The sequence below is a fragment of the Glossina fuscipes genome, unplaced genomic scaffold, assembly GCF_014805625.2.
Source record: "Glossina fuscipes isolate IAEA_lab_2018 unplaced genomic scaffold, Yale_Gfus_2 61, whole genome shotgun sequence".
NCBI classification, from domain to species: domain Eukaryota; kingdom Metazoa; phylum Arthropoda; class Insecta; order Diptera; family Glossinidae; genus Glossina; species Glossina fuscipes.
This window is the reverse complement of record NW_023998433.1, coordinates 2,632,451-2,644,673: the sequence shown is the minus strand read 5'-3', so window position 1 is coordinate 2,644,673 and position 12,223 is coordinate 2,632,451. Positions and strand designations below refer to the sequence as shown.

The window sequence follows — 12,223 nt, the reverse complement described above, 5'->3', positions numbered from 1 at the left end:
CAAATAAACAACAAAAGTAATGAAAAAGAAGAGTTTTGAGCCGTCCATGATTAGCGTCGACGTACGCCGAATAAATCAATAATGTTAAATGGAAAACTGCTATTTTAGATAAAAGAAGGTCAAAACCATCGAATTCAAGCGTTATGTACCCTGGCATTGTCCATTTCTTTATCATTTATATCTTTAGAAATTGTTGGTCATGCATTATATGGTATTCTATTACTAAGCGGTAAAATTTTACCTTTAGGATTATCGTAACGAATCTACCATTGGACGCATCTCATGTAATCTAAAATGCAATTTAAACAATGTTTCATTTTTAATTTATAGAGCAGAGTTTTTAAGTTTAAACAATTAAAGTTTTTCATCTATAATTAGCAGTCAAGGTTTTTATCCAATATCTTCTGCAATACTTCGTTTCCAAACATCTTTGGTTGTCATGTGCGCTTTCTTTCCTTAAACTAACCCAAGAGTATATGAGTTTAAATGGATTCGAACATTGAATCCTGCCTTTTGTTGGCTGGAGCATACTTCCTGTAAATGCGCTTTAGTATTGAAAGAGTTTTGGCAGCAGTTTGAAGCAATAATTTGTCTCGTAATTTTGAAGGTCGCTAGAAAAATGTGTTAATATTTCATTGAGTGATACGAGCGTATGATGAAGATAAAGGATTGCTCTGATTTAAGTCGGTTAGGATTCGTTAGAATGGTGAAGCAAGCAAAAAACAATACTTTTAATGAAATATAAAATGAAACCATGAAAATTAATTCATATACCTAGCAAATAGTGTAATGTTTATGAGACCTTATACCTTTACCTTACATATTTGCTTATATTGAAGTGTTTATTAAAAAAAAAAAAAGCATAATTATTAAATAGATTAAGCCTTGAAGTGATGGGTAACTATCTTCTTAGCAGCTTTTACCTATAAACAAGCCTCGTGATGACTAATGATGAATAATGATTGTCATTTAAAATTACCCGTGTAATCCCTGATAGTAAAAGGTATATATTGGAATTCTGGATCGATCAAAGATTAAAATCGTTTTCATACCAACTAGCCGAAGGTAATGCTTTATTAGGATCCTTATCGCGTTCAATAGCATTTGCATAATAAAATGGGCATAATAAAACCATTTGATTACCCTTTGCACTCGATCACACATCATATTAATATAAATAGATCTTGGTAATTTAAACTGTTCAAAGTCTAAGCATGCTCGATATAAACTGCATCTTCCAGGAATTCGGCAATTTCTTTTGCCAATTGTTGGTGTTGTTGTAGAGTCAATTGCCTTATGTAAGCCGTGCCGTACCAAAGTGAATTCATTGAAATTTTTCAATTTATTGAACAATTCCAACAGTGCTTCGCTACTAGCTTTGGCAGCTCTATTAAAACATATCATTTCAATATCAACTTTACGACTATTATTCTATTATTATTTGATAGAAAAAATGTTCGCTGCAGGAAGTAAAATATTTCTTTTAAACATTATAAATGGTTAATAAATCCGTGTTAAAGAAGTTAAATAATTATATACATATGAGGTTTGAGGCGAATTTTGAGCACCAACCAAGCATCCCAAGCGAATATATAAAAATTGCAGAATATTTTGTTAGTAACGGGCTTATCAACCAATCGTTCAGAATAGCATGTGTGCACACTTCTTAGATGATCTTAAAAAATTTGAAAGCAAATTCTTCTAAACGAGGAGTTTTCGTCGTGTCAGAGTTCTTTTTTAGCTCTTCATTTGATTACTTCCACAGCTTCAAACAACGAATGACAGAGAGACGGACATGGTAAAATCAAATATATTTATCTATTATGGAGTCTCGGTTGTCCGATTTTCTGAATTTCAAACAAAATCAAATTTTATGTATCTCCCAACAATCGGTGTTAGTCGCACACGTTGTAACTCCAAGTACTTAGCTAAAAAGGCGTCGTGACTTTTTCCGAATCTATATGAAGACATCCCTCATATAACGCCATACTTGTCAAACATGATTTCAATATAACACGTTCAATTATTTTCGATTTTTATAATATGGTTTTAATAAAACATGATTTCAAAAAGTCGATTATGTTGGATTTTTTTTTTCAATTGCATTTTGCTCTTGTTTCTATTTTATCGTGAATAAAAGGAGTTTTAACCAATTTTGAGAAGAAAAAATCGATTAGCTGTAAATTTTGATGAAAGTTAATTGTGTGATCGTTATTTTTACTTTTTGATTGTAGTTTCAATATTTCCATTTCTCCATCATATTGAATTTGTTTTATATTTATAGCCTATACCACTTATGGTAATTAAGCTTGTACGTAAGGGCGTACGTAACACCCAGAAGCTCTTAGGATAGACCTATCTTTTATTATACCGGTCGATTTAGAATCATTGTTTGCTAAGCTTGTCTATCTGCTTGATGACTGTCCATGTATTTTTGTGTTGAACCTACAGGTCACAACTTTTCAGATATTTTGATGAAGTATGGTACACTATCGTGTTTTGGACTAGGGAAGAGCCCTAATGAGTACGACTTGGACAAGACCATTCTTATAAGTACTCCACATCAAACCATATTATTTAGAAACAGTCATGACACGACAACAATTTTTTAATTATCGAAATTTTTCGAGAAAAATTGTTGAGTAACAGTATTTCGGCGTAATAAATTTATTTAAACAATTTGGGTCAGATGATTTGAGATTTTGAACCCTCCCCTATATACGAAAAATAAAGGTAGGGTATGTAGAAGGCAAGATAAGGAAAATTTGTACTTTTTAATAATTTATGATGATAATTGTTTCCTTATATATAAATGATAGATATGGTTTTTTTTACATGACCAATCACTCAGGGGATGTTCCCTATTCGCGTAACGCGGTGGCGGTCAGAAAAACGTGAGCAAAGAGGAGGAAAGAAAGAAATAGACTTGTGGTGGCTGCATCCTAATCAATAGCTGTTATGCCTTTACCGACTGAGACCTCTCTATAGTTAAGACCAAATAAATCTCTACCGCACTAAGATTTGAACTCGCGAACACTGACTTGGTACTCACGATTCTTATCAGCTTGGTTACTCATTTGGACAAACATATAGAAAGGAACTGCGCCAAATTTGGACTACTTAGGTCTATTTTTCGATCCCTATAATATTTAGTGCTATATGGCTAAAATATTTGAATAACAATAAGGTCCTTGACAAGAACCTTACTTTTTACTAAATTTAGGCCATCTCAACCAGCGTTTTGGGCCCTCTTCTATATAAAAAGAAAAGAAAGACAAATATGTCCTTACTTGGAAAATAAGTGCAATTTTTGGAGTCTTATCACGAAAATAAATGAAGAATTTCATTAAGGGAAGTAGGAAAGGGCATTTCATAGCCCAAATTGTTCGACTATACTTTTTTACATTTTTTGTGTTTAGTATGCATGTATGGCTTTTATATTATAAGCGATTTCAGGAATTTAATGTTTTTCCGATCTGGGGATATTTTCAAATATATATAAAAATTTTTTCAATGATATTGATAGCGTCACTTACATTAATACGTTATGCTTTCAACGATAGTACCGTTAGTTAAATTGTCAGTGAAAATAACGAAGACACTGAACGGTAATTCTAACACTGCGTCTTTATCGTTTCATCATAAGCTACATTGCAATACTATTAAGAAGTATTAGAGCAAGTAAGGACAAGTGCAAGGCTGGCTATTAGATACCCTACGTCATTTCACCTAGTGCAATTATTTACTCGTTTTGGTAATAAGTAAAAATATTACACATCATTTTCATGTTCATGAAAGCCCGCATATTGGAAGATGCTCCCAACATCACATGACACGATCCAAATTTAGCAAACTTAATTTACCTCCTAAACATTCTATTATTTTTCAGTTTCCATCCGCATAAGAGCTTGCTTTGTTAGTATCTTAAAAATAAACTTAAAACCCCTTGTTTCAAATGGTCTATTGTTAATTTTTTTCCGAAATTATTATTATTGATCAATTTCCATTACAAAGTATTAAAAATTAGACGCTTTTCTGAAAAGTTTAATGTTTGTGGGAAATCTTATAGGGAGTGACGTCCAAAAAATAGACCCACGTTTTTCAAATTTGGTCCGCTTCAAAGCAAAAGTATTCATAAATTTTGTCGCTAAGCGTGCGGGCGTTAAAGGCGTATCTTTTGAATTGGTGGGGTCATTTTAAAATTCTCTCTCATGCTTCTAGATGATATCCTCATTTTTGCGAACAGGATAATTTTTACCACAGACGGTTGCGCAGAGGGGTAGATGGACAGATGCACGGCCGGACGTGCTTAGGTGCATTCCAAATTGGAAACTAGCCAAGAATTATGAAGTTTTTGAAAGTTGCTTCCGGGTGTTATAAAGGTTTTGAAAGTAAAGTAAAGATTATGACACATTACAAAATTGAGTTACATGGCCGACGTTTCACATTTCTTTAGAGGAACCAGAGCATCGCCCATAGAATATAAGTTAAAATTTTTGTAGATCTATGAACTGCAATTTACGAATTATGAGCAAAAAACCGAGTTTTAAATTCTTTTGAAAGGTATTATCAGTTTACGTGTCTTTCGACCGATCCAGCTCATTTTCAAGAACACCATGCGCGCAAGAGCTTCCAATGTTTTCGCTAAGTTTGATGCTGATAGTTTCATTTTGACAGCCAAGAGAAAGTTTAAAACAGACATTACACAAACGGACAGACAGAGATGGTCATAGCGATTCAGAATATGATACTGATCAAGTATATATATATTTTGTGGGGTCTCTGAAGCTTCCTTCTGGATTTTCACAAAATGAATACATTGCTCCTCCTTCGGTGAAGGGTATAAAAGAGAACTTTTTCCAATATATATTTTTGCTTAAATAGTGTTATTCTAATTCTCTCTTATTTTCCAAGTCTGATTCTAATACATTTGTGCTTCCCTTTTTTGCGTTAAATTAAAATGCTTTAGTTAAAGTTTTAAATTGATTTCGCAAACATTGAAAACTTTCTGTAATGAAAATCGATTTTCTCTTATTCCTTATTATGAACAATTTTATTTCGACATTATTGTGGAGAATTTAAAAAAAATCGCTTGCAATTTTTTCCTTCCTTTTAAATTCAATTTCCGTAAATCATTTAGTTTTAAAGCTAAGAATTTTTTATGATAAACTTTGTCGGAAAAATTGATAAAATTCCGTTTCTCGTACAACATATTCTTCGTATTTTTTAAGGTTTCCAGAAATTGCTATTCTGTATATCTTTGTTTAAAACCCACTGAAAAGAGAAATGTTAAGGTGAAGTGAACGTGAGTTAATTCAGAATGAAACAAATAACAATAAGAATAATGTTCGGCGTCTATGATTGTGTTCTAACAATGGTCGGAACGCACTGGTCGAATTCTGTAGTAACCAATTTCGAATTTAGCATTTTACGAATGCTTCCATGGTGTTTCGGCACAAAGACTCAAGGAGCTCTTATATAATAGTACCAACTGATTATTCGTTCTACTAGGTCTCTTACCATATTTATATAAATCAGTCGGAATTAAAAGAAATTTAAGTAATTCACATGACTTACAACTACCATGTTTTCTTCGAAAGCATCGATATTCTTACTAAAATCATGCTATTGCACTTAATAAGGGTACTTAATAAGGGTACTATGCCATTCGGTTGAGGATCTATCTCAATGTTAAAATCATGAATTTTGGCCTACAGTTTTAATAAATTGATAAGTTCAACACTTCATGGGACACAATTAAAAAAATACCACATTCATCTCTGATGTTTTAATATTGTTTAAGACATTCGGGTTTAGATTAACGACCTAAATAATAAGTGAAAGAAAATTTGTTGACAGCTTTATAAATAGCAAAGCAATCCGTTTGAAATCATAAAAAGATATTAGGAGAAATCAATTATGGAGGTTAAGGCAATGGAGTAACTTTATTGAAAATAATTTAAAAACTATAACCTATTGAAAAAAGTTACAAGAACATTAGTTATTATCGCTACCATTTTTTTTGCCTTTTCGTCAAGCCAACGCAATGCAAAAAAATGAACGACGTTTTTTAGAGATCTTCAGAATTCAATTCTATTGAAGTAAAATTCCGTAGAAGTGCTGGCTTATCACGGAATAGTTGTTTCTGTTCAACTATATTGCATTAAAGCAGATAAAGTTACATTTTAAAACATATCGAGTTTGGCAACTCTGCGTGCGTGTTGTAGTTGCCTTTTTATTCTGTGCAAGAAATATTTCAATTTTTTTAGTGTATTTCTTAGTTTTTTTGCTTTATTTATGTTTAATTTTAAAAATTTTCTAAAAGAATAAAGTGTGCATTTAACGTATATGAATTTATTAACCACTTATGTGAAAAAATCATTTTGGTTTAGTGTAATCAACAACTGAGTTCTTGGTAAAAGTCTCTCTTTTTGCCTGTTAATCTTTGTTTACAGTTTCTTTAGCTTGCGCTCTATATTTACAGTGGGCAGGGAAGTGAGAAATTTGCTTTAATTTGCTGAAAATTTGTGCTTTGGAATTTTTTAGATTTCCTTTTTTTCCTTCATAAGCTACTTTCGTTGTTTTCAATGGACATCGATTGCTTATTTACACGATGCCGTGCGAAAATAGGCCCTGAATTTGAACGATTCATTTCTTGTTGGCTGTGTGAGCGTTTTGGATATGCAAAGTGTGCTGTTATTATTGGCTGTGCTGCTGATGCAGTCCTTGATCCTTCTAAAGGTTTACGATGGTCATGTCCTGGCTGCAGAAAACGGGACATTGATTTCTACAAACTCTTCACTTAGATGAGACATTGTTTCTCAGATTTGAGCAAAAATCTCGGCTCCTTGTGGGAGAAGTTTGAAATAATCAAGAATAGGTTTGATGAGTGCCGTTTTATTGCGCAGTCATCTTCCTCTCCAGCTAACAAAGTTTCAACTCGTAGCGTAGCATGTGGTTCGTCACCTCTGACTTCTCCAAAGTCCGTTTCGTCGGTGCAAGTTAGCAATTCCTTAAAGTCTACAAAGAATGTTAGCGGTTCTGCTACTCTTGACTCGGTCGGTAACATAAAAGTTAAAAAAAAGCCGAGAAGTCCTACTGGGTTGAGCTATGCTGAAGTGGCAATGGTATCTCCTCCCGTTGATGTCACTCAGTCTTGTCAGGCTTCATCGCTTAAAACTAATAATGATAATAGTAAATCGTACTCTCCTCCTGGCTGTTCGAGTGTGAACGCTGGCCGCCAAACTTGACACATCGCACAAGCTGCTCGTGCAAGTGTGATTACACCTTCTATATTTTCCCCAACTCATAAATTCTCATCAGTGAACCCTGCTACTCCTAGTACAGATGACATATATTTGAAGGCAGTTCCTCCCAGAAATGCAATATTTGCGTCAAGACTGGCACCAGATACATCTGTTGATAACATAAAAAGTTATCTGGCAGTGAAAGCCCCTTCTGTCAATTATTAGTAGTAGTTAGTATTTTCAAATTGGCTCCTTCTCAATCCAGCGCTATCTTATCTTTTGAAATTCTAGTTCCGACTGAAAATATGGATTTGATGTTAAATAAATCATTGTGGCCGGTTGGATTCTTAATTAAGGAATTTATCCCTCGGGATTGTTAATTCCAAAAGAAAAATCTCCATAAATCCCTCGCATGTGTCTTTTAATAGCTTCGAGTGCTCGGATGATTTTGAAACCTCAAATCTTTTTGCGGAATATTTCCGACAGAACTTTTCAACTACCAATTTTGATTTATCAGCAAACTATCCATATCCGATTTCTAATTTGATTTCAATTCCTAACTTTGTTATATCTGAAAATGACATTTTTGAAGGATTGAGCTCTCTAAAATATAATTGTTCGCCCGGACCTGCTGGAATCCCCTCATGTGTACTTATATCTTGTGTTGGCGAGCTATGTGGTCTTATCTCAAAGATTTTTAACAAGTCCTTGAATTTAGGTGTTTTCCCTTTGTGTTGGAAGACTTGTTTCCTTATTCCTATTCACAAAAGTGGTAGTAGGCAACTTGTAGAGAACTGCAAAGGCATTGCCAAGTTGAGTGTCTTGCCTACACTGTTTGAACGAATTGTGACTCAGCATATAGCCTTTTCCATGAAATCATATATTTCTCCTCCCCAACATGGTTTTCGAAAGGGAAGATCTACGGTCACCAATCTGTTAGAGTTTACTTTTAGTCGAGCAAGGTCGATTATTACATATCCTATATCGCTTTGCCTAATACAATTATTCACTCCTTTTGGTATTAGTACACTAAAGGTTACACATTGTTTTCAAACGCACGTGGCATAGGATATGAAAGTATGAGGTTGCCTGATTAACTGTATTAAGCGAAATGGTTGGTCGGTCGGTTGGTCTTTATTATTAGTATTTTCTTACTCTGCGCTTCTATAGATCTTCGGGACATTTGCATGGTTTCTTCCGACTTGTTCGGTTTATATTCCGGAAGTACTTCGTTGTTTTTGTTTCTATTTTCTGTACACAAGTAGAGTACACGACGGTAATTAGAAGGGATTATAGATACGGCAGAGTACGAAGAGCGAGTGGAGTTTGTATACGTTCGACTTGAATGGGGAGCGTTTGGAATGGCGGGAAAGACCACAGCTGCAGTGCGATTCAAAAACGAGCAATCAAGTAGTTGAGTCAGGCCGTTAAGAAAGCCAATGTTCAAGAGAGTCGAGGGTGGTGGTCATATGCTCGCACCTTATGGTTTTATAAGCTCCGAGCAAAAGCGGAAAGGTCCTATGACGCGCGCACGACAATTGATCTGTACTAATTAATAAAGGAATAAAAATAATAGAAATAAATCAAGAAATATTTCTCGCATGAGTGGTCGAATATGCAAAAGATTTCGACTAACAGCTCAATGGTCGCGGTTTCAAACCTCAAATGCAGTAGAATTTTCAATAAAGGAGATAGCTCTAGATGCAAGTGCTTTAAAATTTTAATCTTAGAATTCATTTCTCTGGCTATATTAATAATAACTCTCGTTAAGGTGTTATTCTTCTCTCACTTATGCTGTGTTACTCGATGTAGCTACAAAAAAATTTTTCTGAACGCAGACAGAATACCGATTTCCGTTTAATTGGAGCCTCGCTCCTAGATATTCTTTACAGCGAAGTGAAAAAATAAAGCATCAATCGAGTGATGTAACATGGGAGGTAAGATTCGCAAAAACATGCAATGTCCATAACTCAAATAGTTGCTGTTCGTTTAACAAGCTGCCATATACTAATTAAAGAAATTTTGTTTATTTGTCCTGTGAACTGTCTTGTCTCGTTCGTGGTCTTGCAACGTAAATTTTAACATTTCCCAAGTATGAAATTTTGGATTGATTTCTGCCTTTTGGTCGATTAGTCTTCGAGAAACAGGATGGCATTGACAGTAGTCATGATAGTAGTGACAATTTTCCGATATTAGTGTAGAGAATTGACCAGAGATGTGCCACAGTAGTTATTGTAAGCTTTAGAAATTGCTCTACTTTTAAATAAATTTAATTTCGTTTTCGAGCCTTATGTAAATAAATAAATAAATAAATAAAACCAAATAAATATAGATAAATGAATTCGTAAGTACACTTCATATGGAAGTTCAAACTTTTTTCTATGCGTGAGTGTGGAATTTTCCAGAATTTATTCTGATTCCTTCCGACGTTTCGAACTGGCAATTACGAACGTTTATCATAGTCTAAGAATTATTTCGTGAAATTTCACTTTCGATTATATATTGGGATGGTGAGAAAGAGATGGGGTGACAGAAAAGAGGGAACAAAGTGAAAAGAGAAGGGAAAGAGAGATGAAAAAAGACTAAAGAAGGAATGCAGAACAATGCTTAATGAAGATAACATTGATAGTTCTTGTAAAGTGAGTAGATTGAAATGCCAAATGATACCAAAATGTGCACTTCAGATTTCGAAGAGCGCATTTGAAGGACTGTGAATGCGGAGAGGCTGCTTGCCTTTTCCCTCTTAACAAAATTAACTAGTAAAATCAAATTACGCGTTTCAAGAATTCTAAAGTATCACGTGGATAATTTGGTTTAATATACCCTTCAGATGCTTGAAATTTTATCTCAGAAACAAAGTTCCTTTCAGCGAAAGTTTGTCGAATGCGGGCGTATGAAATGAGTTAATGAAATAATGACTTATGCTTATCAGAAAGGAAAACAATTTCTTGTCTTTGGAAAGCGTACATATACATATATATTTACATATATATATATATATATATATATATATATATATATATATATATAATTGTGTGTATGTGTATGCTTTAGCGTAACTTTGCTTGCTATTCAATGCATTTACGTTTAAGTAAGCTTAATTTTTTTTCAATAAAAAAGGCTAATAATCGCATATTGTTCCATGCGCACTCAGCCAATTGCAAAGTAATAAACTTAATTCATTTTCTACTTTTCACAAAAAAATATAAAAGTAAATGCATATCAATCAATCACCGTAAATATGTTTTTGCTTAAGCTGAAAACTTAAAAAAAACTCGTAAAAGACAATAATTTTCATGTGTAGATGCAATAAATGAAATGACATATATAATGGCTGACGAGTGCATACTGATGAGAGTTGATGTTTTTTTGCAAAATATAATTTTTTTTAATTATTCCTATTTGATAACTTTGATAACTTACCTGTCCGGTACTCTTTAGATACTGATAAGTCCTATGCAAAGTGTTAATATTATCGGGTTCTGTGAAATGCCAAAAAGAAATGCAAAGGAAAAAAAAAGATTAAAAAGCAAATTAGCCATGTTATTTGAATGTATTATCTAGTTAAGTGCGTCGATTTAAAAAAAACAAAAAAAAAAGTAAAAGAGAAAGAAAAATTGGAACCAGCTTCATTTTTCTTGTGGAGTTGTTGTTATCTAAGAGTTTCCTATACGATTATGAGGCAAGCATTCAATCTTTGGTGTTTATCTCTTCATTTTTTTTGTTTTTCCTTTTCCTTCATTGGAATACTATTACAAAATATCTTTACGTTCGAACGACTTCCTTGTTTTGTTTTTTAGTTAAAGAAATAAAAAAAAAATGTTTTATCAAAAAACGAAAGCAAAAGAAATTCAGGAAAAAGGCCCATCCTTTCACTTTTCTGTTGTCATAATTTGAATGATGACTTGGTGCAAATACACACATATGCATATGCATAGATTTGCGCGCTTATGACCCTCTTTACTCTTATATTCTTTAATAATAATGCCCCATCATACAGGTAAGACTTGCCGCTAATCATAAGAAAACTGAAAGTGTTTCGCATCAGTGCAACTGGCATGTTTTTCTGTGTCAACCTATTCACACCGCATAAACGTCGTATTTCATACGAATGCAAATAATGATGAACAAAAGTAAACAAAAAACTAAATTAAAAGTGACGATTGCGAGAAGTAAAAAAGTCAAAAGAAATGAAAAATAAAAATGGCGGAAAATGTTAATTGATTTGAATTTACCAGAAACAGAGTTTACGTTCACACAAGCCTATGTTAGAATCATCAAACCTATACGGACTTTTCTATATAAACCTTTTCTTTTTTTTAAAATCTAATCAATAATGAACTTCCTGTAATCTGTTTTTATTATATGCAAGTTCAATGTTATCATAGATCTCTATTATTGCGCTAATCAACCGTGAAAAACGCCAATGCACAAAGTATGCAACAGCAGCAGCAACAACGAAAGAAACAGAAATAATAATAAAAAAAATCAATTATGAAAATCTTTCAACCGATGGTCGCGTGCTCATAACATCACAACAACAACATTAACGATAAAAAAAGAAGACATGTACATAATTGCAATAACACTATAAACGGCATTAATGTTAATGATTACCCGTGTGTACTGCACTCCAAGTTTAACAACTAAATAAGTGGGTATATTATTATATATTAACTGCTCTATACAATGCGCTTAACGCGCGCACCTCTACATACAAGTAAATATACAATAAACAATATTTTTGTAAGTACACAGTATATCTTCATTCTAATATATATCATATACAAAAATATGATTGCTATTATTAATCGTAAAAGTGTATATAAGTGGACTTTTCGCTTTCCTCTAATCACTCAATTTAACCTTTAAATGAAGTGGATTGACTTGATTGATTATAAAGTTGTTCGTGTGCTTTAAGATTAAGGGAAAGTATTTCATTAGCGTGGTAGGGTGACAATAAGAGATGTAAAGGA

General features: G+C 33.3%; 1 protein-coding gene across 1 annotated transcript in view; it reads right to left on the bottom strand.

Annotated features, from left to right (window-relative positions):
• LOC119638021 (heparan sulfate 2-O-sulfotransferase pipe) overlaps positions 1 to 12,223 on the bottom strand; it is a 93,561-nt gene that overhangs the window by 5,489 nt on the left and 75,849 nt on the right. The window contains exon 3 of the mRNA XM_038034576.1: positions 10,671 to 10,729. Within this exon, the coding sequence (XP_037890504.1) occupies positions 10,671 to 10,729 (59 nt within the window). The remainder of the gene's footprint in view (positions 1 to 10,670; positions 10,730 to 12,223) is intronic.